Source organism: Conger conger, chromosome 6 (assembly GCF_963514075.1).
Source record: "Conger conger chromosome 6, fConCon1.1, whole genome shotgun sequence".
NCBI classification, from domain to species: Eukaryota; Metazoa; Chordata; class Actinopteri; order Anguilliformes; family Congridae; genus Conger; species Conger conger.
In genome coordinates, this window is record NC_083765.1 from 43459711 (window position 1) to 43474454 (window position 14744).

The 14744-nt window shown below is 40.6% G+C and overlaps 1 protein-coding gene across 1 annotated transcript; it reads right to left on the bottom strand.

Annotated features, from left to right (window-relative positions):
• Positions 1 to 1244: 1244 nt before the first annotated feature.
• On the bottom strand, positions 1245 to 14447 carry LOC133131559 (cytochrome P450 2F5-like). Its single transcript, XM_061246934.1, has 10 exons — positions 14414 to 14447; positions 13180 to 13370; positions 12033 to 12195; positions 11177 to 11324; positions 10820 to 10980; positions 8458 to 8627; positions 6262 to 6400; positions 5942 to 6129; positions 5607 to 5748; positions 1245 to 3602 (listed from the first exon to the last, which is right to left on the bottom strand). Exons 1-10 carry the CDS (start codon positions 14445 to 14447, stop codon positions 3403 to 3405), a joined length of 1536 nt encoding a protein of 511 aa, XP_061102918.1. The 3' UTR covers positions 1245 to 3402.
• Between the last annotated feature and the right edge of the window lie 297 nt (positions 14448 to 14744).

Below are 14744 nucleotides of genomic sequence, written 5' to 3' on the forward strand. Positions count from 1 at the left end.
GAATAATTTCCATCTACAGATAAAGGGAATATTGACTTCCCCTTACGCTTGATCACAACTGTAGGGAGTCTGAACCAGTCTGCAATACCAGAGGGTCTCAGTACTTCTGGGTCCACATTAACTCAGCATAAAGCTTCTTCCATCCCAAAGGTAGCTTTTACACAAGGCAGAAATAAACTAGGTGGACGAACAGCCAATGAGAGCAGGCGTGCGGGAAAGGGGTACAATAATCTCAAAACTCTCACTTCGCCTAGACCGTAGGAAGCTGCGAACGAGGTCTCAAACTCCCAGAGGAATCCCGTCTTCCCACGGTCCTTTATCTAACATTTGCGCACCAAAAATAAAATGTGAAAATGAAGATGTGATATGCTGTCCTCACTACTCTAAGTTGACGGAGAATTGCTATGTGTTTAACTCCCATAGACTCCGTCACAACAGGAAATTAAGAATAGTCAATCACACCTCACATAATGCACGAATGAAAATAAAATAACATGCTATGGGGAATGCGACAAACAAGCCCCAATTCAAAGAGACACAGGGCTTAAATAGCCAGGCACTTCACTGACCTTCGTCGTCAGCACGAGGGCATTGATTACCTAATCGCCAATCATTGCCAAAGTGAAATTAATTTCCAAAATAGGCTGGAATGCGACAATGGTTTTCAAGGTAATGCCTGGAAAACCTAGCCTGGTCTCTTCCAGGATCATGACAGTGAGATTTCTAGATTAATTGATTTACTCTTGAAAGTGAATGGCTGGGAGTCGATATTTGACCTTCAAGTGATATGTCACTTTCTGGAGTTCTAGTGCATGATTTTGGCAGTGATTAGAGCTGTTGCCTCACAGATAGGAGGTAGTGAGTTGGAATGCCTTTCTGTGTGGAAAACCCTGTCCCCCTGGGTTTTCTCCAGGTGCTCCAAGCCTAGATATACTACTTTGAGAATGTGATTTGTCAAATTGCTCATGTCACTGTATTAATACACGTAACACTTTTTATTAAATTCTTTCAAAATTATAATTATCTCATGATTTGTATCCCTTTCCAATTTGCCCCCCTAAAGGGCAATTTCCACCTATTTTGTACAAGTCCTATAAAAATATCAATATCAATATCTCAAAAACAATTTCCTACACACACGGTTCAAATTTATGTCAGAGCATGTACATACAGTGTACAAAAGATACATTAAAATACCAAAGAATTACAAAACAACTTATGTTTTTTATAGTTTAGCATAGAATATCTCAATGAGTAAGTCAACGACCAACCCAGAACTACCTCAGAAACCTGATGTTAAATTGTATACAAAATTTGGGAAAGATATCGACAAGCATTCAAATTCCACAGGTCTTCCAAAAACTGCACTCAGATGTCCTCAAGTGTCCCCAAATCTCTACAAATACAAAGCATCAGCATATCTTTTTCTCCAGACACATGAATGATCAGAAAATATATTTATTTTTTATGAAAACCAAAACATTTTTTAATGCAAAATGTAAATAAAATTAACCTTCACATGTGTTTTATTCACATATATAAGAATATGTTTTTATGTACACTATGTGAGCACTTTATTAGGCATTTATTAGACTTATTAAGACTTCTGCTCCTGTAGCCTATGCACTTAGAGGTTTGATGCATTGTGTGTTCCGAGATGCTCTTCTGCATAGCACTGTTTTAATGCATGGTTATTTGCATTACTGTCACCTTCCTGTCAGCTTTGACCAGTCTGGCCCTTCTCCACTGACCTCTCTCATTAACAAGGCGTTTTTGCCCGCAAAACTGCTGCTCACTGGATGTTTTTTTTTTTAAACCATTCCCTGCAATCTCTAGAGACAGTTGTGTGTGAAAATCCCAGGAGATCAGCGGTTACATTTTATGCATTGCACTGCTGCCACAGGGCAGCATGGATGGTGCAGTGGGTAGCACTGCTGCCTCATAGCAAGGAGGTCCTGGGTTCAAATCCCGGTCGGCCAGGGCCTCTCTGTGTGGAGTTTGCATGTTCTTCTCGTGTTTGCGTGGGTTTCCTCCCACAGTCCAAAGACATGCAAGTTAGGCTGATTGGAGAGTCTAAATTGCCTGTAGGTATGAGTGTGCGAGTGAATGGTGTGTGTGCCCTGCGATGGACTGGCAACCTTCCCAGTGTGTATTCCTGCCTTTCGCCCAATGTATGCTGGGATAGGCTCCAGGCCCCTGCGACCCTGTTCAGGATAAGCGGGTTAAGATAATGGATGGATGGATGGACTGCTGAACATAGACAGTGCTAGTCAGTTCATGCATGTACACACATGTTTCTGCATCATTTCTGATATAGGTATTTGAAATACAAAAAGTATTTTGTATTTTATGGTGGATGGTACAAAATTGGTAGGTGCTCAAATTGAAAAAGACATAGTTGATCAAAGCCTTTCAGGTTCTGGTCAATGTGCATTAGCAGTAAAAAAGGCCAACAAATGCTAGGGTACATAGCCAAGAGTATTGAGTATAAATCTAAGGAAGTTATACTCACCTTATACAATACCCTTGTTAGAGCACTGTGTGCAGTTCTTGGGACCACACTATAAGAAAGATTATGAGGCACTGGAAAAGGTTCAGAGAACGGCAACCAAATTGATTCCATGTATAAAAGATAAAAGTTATAAGAGAAGACTTAAGATTAAATTTAGTAAGAGGAGACTGAGAGTGGATTTGACAAAGTGAACTATGCAATTCTTCTGGGTGAGGTTGGTTAGCAGAACGAGTGGGCAGAAATTGGCAAAGGATAAATTCTTCACAGATATTAGGAAGTATTTTTTCACACTGTGTGAAATAGCTTGTGAAATAGCTTGCCAGGACATATAGTGGAGGCAGAAACACTGGGGGTTTTCAAGACTAGGCTTGATACGATGCTAGATACCATTTAACTTTTAGGCAAACTAAGCACTTAGGGGTAGGAAAAGGCAAGCATTGCTGGGCTGAATGGCCTGTTCTCACCATTATGTTATGTTGTTATGTTATGTCACATTACACAGCACTGTTTAAACATTTTTACAGTGTTAAAACAGTTTAAAAAACCCATCAGCTGTCTCTTTACCTCTTCCCAAAATGTAGCTATCACTAAGTAATCAGCTTTGTTGCAAAACACGAAACATGTCATAGCTTGCCAGCTAGCTATGTTAGCAAACAATTAAGAAGCTAGCTGCACTCTATTTTACCTTAGAGAGAAGATACCTAACTGGCTAGCTAACGTTAAATATCTACAATTGTATTGTATTTCCAAAATACAAATTTTTTGATACATTTACATTTGGGGGTATTTTGTATTTTGTATTTTGTATCAAAATACATTTTAATGTATCTTTGGCACACACACACATACACACACAAAAGCTGGCAATGCAGCACAAAAAACACAGGGTGCTAGGCGCCTAAATCTCCACTGCCTCTTAATCTAACACCCAGTTTATAGGGTTTGGGTGAGTGAATGAGACCAAAAACAGGGGTGTAGTCAGGCACCCCTGCCTCTTCAGGCCAGATGAACTTGAAGCGACGTAGCAGCGTCACGAGAATCAGGAAGAGCTCCATGCGTGCGAGACCCTCTCCCAGACACACCCGAAACCCTGCAACACACACCCACTGTGTCATGTCAAACTGTCAAAACCAAAAAATATCAATGTCCAACATTTGAATTTGAAAGCAGTTCTGTCACAGTGCAGGACAGGTGGGGGGGCAATAGGTGGGGGGCAAGAGTAGATCAGCAGTAATGGAATTGTCAATTACTTTTGGTCCCCTAAAATGGCAAAACTGTATTAAAAAAGGGGTGTAGAAAACTCAGTCTTTAATCTCATATTAGTTTTGCACTGCAGAACAGCTCCAAACTAACAAAGATTTTTCCCCTTTTCTCCCAATTTGGTAGCCAATTGTACCCCATCTAATCCAATTAGAGTTAGTGTTAGATACACCGCCCACACCCTGTTCCTCAGTGGCCCGAAGGAGAGCCGTCTCATCTCATGCTTGTGACCGTGATTCCGAGGCGACCGAGGTGCTTATTGTGCGGCGATCAGCTAACCCTTGGCTTTTGGCAGGACCGGGAATCAAACCCAGGTCCTCGGTGTGCAACTGCAGCGAATTGCAAATACAAGTCTACTGCATCTTAGCCTGTTGCACCACCGCAGCACAATAGTTTTACAATAGTGCACAATAGTGAATATTTGCAGCCAATATAAAACACCACTTCTTATTTTATCAGCATGGAATTGCACATTTCATTAAAAGAGACAGCAATAATAATTCACAGCCCACTGTTATAAGGACATTCTCAAAATACGACTGAACAACCCAAATCTTACTGGTGCTGACAGCGTGACCATGTCCCCATAAACTACATCAAGCCATTACGCCACTTAAATTCACGTTTTGGAACTGCTTTGTATTCAACAGCTGGAGAAAAACTCATGATAAGCTCTTCAAATTCACAAATGATCATTGCTATTTAAACCTGTCGTCCCCATGTCATCATACAAGTCTTCAAAGTTATAATGATTTGTGATGAAGAAGCTATGAGTAGAGAATTATTATTATTATTATTATTATTTTTTACCATGCTAGCTAACTAAAATGATGTGCATTCTCTCTCCCAACCAACCTTTCAACCAAATTGTGAATTTACATTGAACAGTCAGCAGATAGAGCTCTTTAACACCAACAAAAAGAGTGTGCACAATACAATATGAAATAAGATACGATAGCTACATGATATATGGTTCTGCAAATTGAAGTTACTTCAAGTGACATATGCTGTCATTTGAAACTTTGTCTCAATGTAATGACCACAACCTCCAATTTTTGATAAATTGCAAGAATTACAATGTTTTTTTATGAATTACAAATGAGCTAACTAAAGAAAGAACACGTTTTATCGTGCTTTTAATTAGATTGTGTTTATGTGGCTTTGAATGTAGACTACATAGTAAATGAGGAGTAGTCATGACAACAGCTTGACAACATAGCAGCAGTAACACAGTAACTAAGCGGGGCAACCACCATGGTTTGTCACATCTATGAGTCTCTGGCCAGTTACATTACGTTGTTTTTGTGTTTATTGATTGTGTTGAACTTGCAGTTATCTTAGTATGAGTAGTAATATGCTTTATATCTATGATAGCACCACTAACTTTTTCCCAGGTGGTGCTATATCACCAGTCACACCACCCATTCCGGCGCGGACTAAATGGCAATTTATTAATATTTGCAAATATAAATAACTATGCTGCATTTATTTAGACATCCTTGAGCATTCTTCTCAAACTTAGAACTAAATAACCCTGCAATTACGTTGATCATATTCAGAATCAGCTTAAATGCATTTTTACTTTTTTGAATGTCATTTGAAATGTGCAGTATTTGCAGGGAGCGAATAGCCTTTTAGATGCTCTCTATGTTTTTGTGTCGGTAGCACTTCACCCCACTGCCTAGTACGTGATTGTAACCCCCCCCAGGTTCATTCTCATGTACAACAATCCACCACAATCATACAGAAGATTCTGATTATACTAAATTTACTAGTATTCCACTTTTTATTTCAATGACCCAAAGAAAACCACTGGGAAGTTTTCAATTCTTACCAGCAGAGAAGGGCATGAAGGCCTCTGGCTTCACAAACTCCCCCTCATCGTTTAGGAAGTTGGAGGGGTTGAACTCATGGGGAAACTTCCACTGGCTTTCCTCACTCAGTCCAGAGGAGAGGTTGGGGATGATGATGGTTCCCTGAAACCGGAATAGGCAGGGAAGGCAAGATGGAGGGATGAGGGGGAAGGAGACATGGAGATATGGAAAAATGAAATAGAAAGAGTAACTGTAGTAGATTGCTGGCAGTAGTACTATTGGACTCTACTGGTCTACTGGCTGTTCTGTGCTTCTGTTACCATCCTGTCTAGTGAAGGATACCTTGTGGCCTCACCTTGGGAATATTGTAGCCCATCAGCCGTGTGTCTTTGGTGGTGGCGTGGAACGGGGCGAGAGGCACTGTGTCAGCGACTCGCTGAATCTCGTGGATCATGGCCTGTGTGTAGGGCATCCTGTGCCTGTCCTGAAAAGAGACCTGCTCCTTCTCCCCGAGCACCTCATTGATCTCCTTCTGACACCTCTCTGGAGACCACAGGGAGAGATGGCACACATCATTGAGCTGGGAGATGCTGTTCTCCACCTTGAAGACTGTTGCAACTGTGTGCATTTCAGTCTCATGCTGAGGCAGCCATAGAAACACAATTGATAACTCACCCTGAACATCTGGGTGAGTCATGAGGTACAGGAAGGCTGTGAGGAGTGTGTTGGAGGTTGTGTCTGTTCCAGCAAAGAAGAGGTCCAGCAGATAAAAGACCAGCTGATTTTCACTGAAGGAGGAGCCATCATCTCCCCTCTGACAGAGATAGCAATGAAGACAGCAAGGAGAGAGATCCATTGGTAAATATGAAACATCATCACTGAGTGTCATTATTTAGAACAGGTTACAATGTGCTAAAACTGATACCTGTTGAAGAAGTTGAAGAATCCCTGTTTACTGTCCAAGGCAAATTAAGGTTTGGACTATATGTGGACACAGCGAGCATGGTGCTTAAACATGTACTATGGTGTAAGGGAGCAGGGGCAGGAGACCGAGAGCGACCGGGAAGGGATCACAAAGTTACCAACGATAAGTTGGATAACCACTAAAATAGGTGAGGAATATACAGTGGGGCAAAAAAGTATTTAGTCAGCCACCAATTGTGCAAGTTCTCCCACTTAAAAAGATGAGAGAGGCCTGTAATTGTCATCATAGGTACACGTCAACTATGAGAGACAGAATGGGGGGAAAGAATCCAGGAAATCACATTGTAGGATTTTAAATGAATGAATTGGTAAATTCCTCGGTAAAATAAGTATTTGGTCACCTACAAACAAGCAAGATTTCTGGCTCTCACAGACCTGTAACTTCTTCTTGAAGAGGCTCCTCTGTCCTCCACTTGTTACCTGTATTAATGGCACCTGTTTGAACTTGTTATCAGTATAAAAGACACCTGTCCACAACCTCAAACAGTCACACTCCAAACTCCACTATGGCCAAGATCAAAGAGCTGTCAAAGGACACCAGAAACAAAATTGTAGACCTGCACCTGCTGGGAAGCCTGAATCTGCAATAGGTAAGCAGCTTGGTGTGAAGAAATCAACTGTGGGAGCAATTATTAGAAAATGGAAGACATACAAGACCACTGATAATCTCCCTCGATCTGGGGCTCCGCCCGGGAAACGAAGGAGTGGCTTCATAAGAAGCATTTCAAGGTCCTGGAGTGGCCTAGCCAGTCTCCAGATCTCAACCCCATAGAAAATCTTTGGAGGGAGTTGAAACTCCGTGTTGCCCAGCGACAGCCCCAAAACATCACTGCTCTAGAGGAGATCTGCATGGAGGAATGGGCCAAAATACCAGCAACAGTGTGTGAAAACCTTGTGAAGACTTACAGAAAACGTTTGACCTCTGTCATTGCCAACAAAGGGTATATAACAAAGTATTGAGATTAACTTTTGTTATTGACCAAATACTTATTTTCCACCATAATTAGCAAATAAATTCTTAAAAAATCAGACAATGTGATTTTTGGGATTTTTTTTTCTCATTTTGTCTCTCATAGTTGAGGTATACCTATGATGAAAATTACAGGCCTCTCATCTTTTTAAGTGGGAGAACTTGCACAATTGGTGGCTGACTAAATACTTTTTTGCCCCACTGTAACAGAAAACGGGAGAGACTCCCTGGCAAACTACCCACTGAAACAAAACCGTGAGTGCAAACTAGCACGAAATCCCCAAAGAAGTGGGTGAGTTTTGTGAGAAAATAACAGAAAAAGGGAACCAAACTCCCCGGCGATACACCAACCGAAAATCTGACCTGAACTATAATGGTCAGGAAAAACAAAACAAGATTTTTTACCAGCAGTCTCGAAAGGGCTAAACCTTAAGTGCCGAACTCTGCCACTTGCTCCTCTAAACAGAAGCAGATCCAAGAAACAAAAATAGACTAGTCAAGGCTGAAAGCAATTCAGTCTTTCAAAAACTCTCTGCCTGCCTGCCTGCCTGCCTGCCTGTCTGTCTGTCTGCCTGCCTGCCTGCCTGTCTGTCTGTCTGTCTGCCTGCCTGCCTGCCTGCCTGCCTGCCTGCCTGCCTGCCTGCCTGCCTGCCTGCCTGCCTGCCTGCCTGCCTCAATACCTCTATACCAGCTCAGTGCACATGTCAAACTGAAATACCAAAGCGCAGAGCAGTGCCAGGAAGAGACTTAAATAGCTCCCCACGCAGCTGACTGCAATCGGCCATGATTACACCCGCATTCCACATGCGGGAGGTAATTTCTCCTGCTGAACTTGGCCGGCACGCCCTCTTGAGATCTAGAGAGGTAAATACTGGAATTTCCAGAAGTAGGCAGTGAAAACCATGACACCATGGTACCGTTTCCATTTCATCTAGGTAGCAGTCGATTAGGTCCCGTGGCTCTCCTGTGACCCGGGACTCCTTGTGTTGGGACACCTGGTCTGCCCGTGACTTTCTGATCATGCTGATGTTCTCAAAGGCCTTCTGGAAGGGCAGGGGGAGGTTCCTGAGTATCATAAATCTGCAGTGTGGAAGATTACATGTTTTGCAGGTGCAGTATTGGTGCCCTTTTCCTGTTTTTTGTTTTTGTAAAGGGACCTTGGTCTAACAAAGTCACTGTATTAATCACACAGATCATTCTTATTATGTATTTATTATAACCCATCAGCCACCACTGATACTGTATGTGGATTGTTCTTGATACAAGTCTAAATCTACATCCAACCTTTACAATGGGCTCAAAAATTATTGGCACCCCTGACAGAAAATGAACAAACAATACTCAAAAAAATTCTAAACAATATATTTATAGACAAACTCGAAATACCAACATGTGATAAATACTGTGCTATATTAATGTTTCAATGGAACCAACAAAAATCATTTACTGATTTAATTAAAAATCAATTTCCTTCAAATCAATGTTTCACAATTATTGGCACCCTTAAAGATTATTGTAAATAACACCTACCAGAATATTAACCAGGTATTAAATTCCACTTATTTAAGTTTATCTATGTGTTAAGGAACTGTATTGAGTGATTACATCACTTACTGTTTCACTAGGCTATAAAAATGAGGTAACACACATGCAATATCCCTTTGTCATCCAACACCATTAAGAAAACAAAAGAATTGGCAGTTCAAAAGAGGCAGATGGTCGTAGACTTTCATTGAATTTACCACTGAGCACTGTCAGAGCAATTATAAGTTCAAAAGATATGGAACTGTTGAAAATCTCATGGGTAGAGGACGCAACTGCATCTTGCCCCCCAGGATACTGAGGAGAATGGTGAGAGAAGCAACAAAATCCCCAAGGATCACAGTGAAAGAATTGCAGGCCTTGGTGGCATCTTGGGGTCACCAGGTTTCAAAAAGCACCATCAAACGCCACCTCCATAACCACAGCCTCATTGGAAGGGTTGCCAGAAGAAAGCCTTTTCTGACCACAAGACACAGAAGAAAGCGCTTGGAGTTTGCCAACCGTCATTTACATTATGACTGGAACAAGGTTATCTGGTCAGATGAGACCAAAATTGAACGTTTTGGTCAGATACAGCATTGGTATGTTTGGCGTAGGAACAGAGATGCATACAAGGAGAAGCACCTCATACCCACAGTGAAATATGGTGGTGGGTCAGTCATGTTTTGGGGCTGTTTTAATTCCAGAGGTCCAGGGGCACTGGTTAGGATTGATGGCATAATGAATTCCAGCAAGTATCAGGCAATTTTGGCTGAAAATCTGGTCCCCTCTGCCAGAAGTCGTAGAGGTCGTAGGTGGACTTTCCAACAAGACAATGACCCAAAACACATCTCAAGATCCACACAGAAATGGTTCCGTGACAACAAAATCTACGTTCTGCAATGGCCATCTCAGTCACCAGACCTCAATCCAATCGAAAACCTGTGGGCTGAGTTGAAGATGTCAGTTGATAAGCACAAACCCAAGAACGTGAAGGATCTTGAAAGGATATGCAAAGAGGAATGGTCCAAAATCCCTCCAAATGTGTTCCTTAATCTTGTCAAAAATTACAGGAAGAGACTCCATGCTGTTATCCTGGCCAGAGGTGGTTGCACTAAGTACTAGTAATTCTGAAACCTTGATTTTGTTTAAATTTATTTTTTATTAAATGATTGTTTTGATTTTAGTTGTTTCCATTGAAACATTAATAAAGTACAGTATTTGGCACATGTTGGTGTATTACCTTTCTCTATAATTATATTATTCTTTTTTTTTAAGCCTTGTTTGTGCATTGCTGGTGAGGGGTGCCAATAATTCTTGAGCCCACTGTATATGAAAACTGATATTGACTGGGCACCATCATAATATTTTTTTATGGATACCATTTCATCTAGGCCTAGTTTAAGCCCTGTGTTTGACCACCAAAATGAATGGGTTCCTATGGATTGCTATGGCTTATCCTCCAACACGTTGTCGTCAAGGTAATTGTCACGTGATTAAGAATAATCCATATGTGTGTATAGTACTAGAGACCCTGCAGAGAAGCAACATTTTAGATGTTGTCTTAGCAGTGGGAATAGCCAAAATATTATTTTCTTTGTTCCTGTGAATTAAACCAATTTTTTAATTTTTACATTTAAAAAAAGTGGAGGGATTAATTACGTTTGAAAATGTCATTTCTCATTTTCACTTAAAATGTCAAATTGTCTCCCATCAAATTGAGTTCACAACTCTCTACTGTTTGGGCTGAGTTTGGAGCACTTACCATGGCCCAGGGACCATTGATGATTTCTCTGATATGGCGGATGTTGAGCTGCAGAAACTCATCTTCATGTTTGAATCGAGTCCCGAACAGGACAGTACAGATGATCTTGAATGTGGCCTTGTGGAACAAGTTCTGGGGGTCTGTAGCTTTACCTTCCAGAAATGGCAGCAAATTAGAGATCAGTGCCCTTTCGTAAGTCACATTCCTAAATATGTTTATGATTAAAAAAACATGGCACACAGCTGAACTCTCATATGTACAAACAGAGAGAAGTCCACGAAGGAAGCAGATGTGTAAATGTGTATTTTGGAAGGAAGGAAGCAGATGTGTAGAAGAGTTTAAGTGTAACAGCATTCTTTTCCAAATGTGAGGCTATGTAGGAAATCTCTCCCAGAATCCTCTCCTCCATGGATTGTTTCCCCATGCCAAAGTTTCGTAGGGTTGTGAGGGCAAATCTCCTGTGCTCCTTCCATATTGGCCCATCAGTCATGCCAACTCCTGAGAGATTCAAAGTTGTTAGTCATCCAGGCCACAGGGGGCAATATTCTTAAAACAACGTTAATAATGATTGAGTGATGCCTGAATTTTCTCAAGAATACTTTTTTTAAGGCTTTCATTTTCATTTGTGTAGTGTACTTTCGCCACAGTTGTTTTATTTTCAAGCCAGTTGAAATACATTACATTACATTATTGGCATTTGGCAGACGCTCTTATCCAGAGCGACGTACAACAAAGTGCATACCCATAACCAGGGATAAGTTCGCTGAAAGACCCTAGAGGGAAGTACAATTTCAATTGCTACCGGTACAACAAAGATAAGGACGAGGGCCCTTTTTTTTTTTTTTTTTTTTTTTTTGAGAACAAAGAAACAAAGAAACAGAGCAAAGGTGAACAAAGTTAACTATCCAAACACTGCTTAACTAGCCAACTAAAAATACCGATACACAAAGCAAGTCACAGAGACAACAATTAAGGTTCACAGGGAGGTAGGGAGGGATGGGGAGAGGTGCTGCTTGAAGAGGTGTGTCTTCAGTTTCCCAGGTGCTTGTATTGTGTAGACCAGGAGCCTGGATATGTACTACTTTGAGTGTTTCAATATTCTCATGATTATTACATCTTTAGACATGCGGGCTTCAACTGCCAAGTAGAGAGGAATTTGTGAAGAGTGTGGTCTGATTTTGAATGGTGTACAGTAGCTATTATTACCCTTATTCTGCATTAGATGATTTATCATAAGGCCTTTGGGTCGTCCAGCAAACTCCACAGATTGAGTGACCAGTGCTTCCCTCATTGCCTGCAGACCGTTGAGCACCACAGCTGGCTTCCTCCCAAGATAGATACTGTAGACCTTCCCATAGCGCTCCGACAGCTTTAGAGGATGGAAATGAAGAGAATAGACATTTTCCCACCAGGAAGTTAGTCTCACCTTTCTGATAGCAACTGCTTATTTGGCATGATGGTCATTGGCCTCATTGGCCCACTGAAACTAATGAACTAAATAATGTTCATTGGGAAGGTGAGATGGAAGGCTAATTCTTGCTTTGTACATTTTAAATAAACTTTTTCTTGAAAAAAAAAAAAAGGTATGTGAAATGTTGGTTGAAAACAAGCATTTAAACTATTATTGGATGTTGGCCAACCGGTTCAGTTACTAAATGAGCTGCCTCTGTCCAAGCATTATACAGTCGGGGACTCCCAGGAACAACTACCACTGAGGACACAGAGGTCATGTCCTTGTTTTTTTGTTTTTTTCAAGTCCGTTTCCAAAGCCTGAATTTAATTTCACTCTTTCGTAAGAACACAAGTAGCAATTACTGTTGGAAGGGAATGAATGGTCTTTAATATTTTTCTCAAAATAGGATTATAGATGAGCTGTCTAAATAAGGCAAATAAGGGAAATAATGCGACAATGGTCTCAGTTTAATACAAAATTTTCAGCCGGGCAAAAGTAAAATCTAAAGATGCGATTTACATATGGGCCATTTAAATTGAGTAATACTTTACAATAAGCTTATGAATTGAATTGCTAAATAAATAACTACTGAGAAGTAGTTACTGTACCGCTTTGTTTATATCATTATTTCATGTTAACAACTAGATTAGTTAATGCCAATTCATATTTGAAGGAAAAACACAGTATTTGTTAATTGTTAACTAATTATGAATTTTTGCCAATGTATACATATTATTCCAACTAATACATTTGTTAACAGTGAAATGTTAAATACATCCTCATGCTGATGTAATGAAGACTACTGGTACTTGAAAGCAATTTCTAGAACACCAGAATTTTGACAAAACGTTCTAAAATACATACTCTAAGAATGGTTCTTGATTTCAGTTTTTACTATACCTTCCTGAGATCTTTGAGAAGATTGACCAGGTTCAGCTGCAGCAGGTTCCCAAATATTGGGATGGGCCGAGGTCCGGGGGGGGGGAAGTTTCTGGGCCTCCTAGTCCTGAAGAGCAGGATAAGGAGGCTGAAGCTGATCCAGAGGAGAATCACGGAGCCTGGTGACTTCTGTTCAACTGTCCTTTGCACCACTGCTTAACAAACAAAGTCCACCCCTGATGTTTCTACTTTCAATGACTGACTCAATGATTTACTCTTCTTTATTTAACCCTGCAAGTCTCACTGGCCCATGGTATGGACCAGTGTGGGGTTTTTTGCATTCATTCCGTTTTTAACAGTGAAAAAGAGGACAAAAAGGAGCCAGAAGCCAGTCCAAAGGAGGGATCCCAGCATTGTGACTACTGCTCTACTGGTCTACTGGACAATTATTATCAAAACACAAACAGACATGCTGTATATAGACTCATATTTGCCCCACCTCTCTGGATTCTTTGATAATTAAGTCTCTTGTCAGGTTAGAAGAGCAGATCCAGTTTGTCATGAGGCCATGCCTAATGCTTTGTACTGGACAATGGGAAATCCCAAGCCTATAATATGGGATTTAGAGATATATATGCCTTTGATAAAGCTATGAGTGTAATTCGTTACCACCAGAAATAAGTAATTTAAGATCACGTTTAAGGGACCAGCATTGTGCAAAATCACCCTCTATGTGAACCTAGAGATTAGTCTAGCAGTATCAGTTACATCTGTACCAAACTATAACAAACATCACCGCTGAGATTTCTAGATGAATTGAATTTACTCTTTAAGTTAACTGAAAGTGAATGGCTGGGATGCAGTATTTGACCTTCAAGTGATATGTCACTTTCTGGAGTTGGTTTTTATATTATTTTCAGTTCTAGTGTATGATTTTGGCAGTGATTAGCACTGTTGCCTCACAGCTAGAAGGTACTGAGTTGGAATGCCGGCCAAGGGACCCCTGTCCATGTGGGTTTTATCCAGATTCTCCAGCTTCCTCTCACAGTCCAAAGACATACAGTTTATACAGGCTAATTGCTGTAGGTATGAATGTGCGAATGAATGGTGTATTGGCTCAGATGGATGGGTGACCTGTCCAGGGTGTATTCCTGCCTTTCATTTGACATTGTTGACATGGGTTGCGTTCAAAACCCTGTACTGAGCATACTATTACTATTTCAATTAAAATAAGCCTGAAATTTAGGATGAGTACTATGCCAGTGCGTGGTTTTGAACACAGGCATCATCTTTGTATTTATCTGTCTATTTAATTACAACAACGAACCTACGGAAACAAGACAATGGCCTACACCCACTTAGAAACAACTACTGTGTGCTTGCTGCACATTAAAGTAAACTGTGACAAAATTAACTGCTTGTTTCTAGTCAAACATCCTAAATGTTGCGTTCATAACTTCTTGACTTGAGTCCTAACTCAATAAGAAACCTAAATATTGTGATAACAAATATTATTTTCCTCTCTATTGGCGAATAGAACTGATCAGTATATTTGTTAAAAATACACCACTGTCCACATATTAATT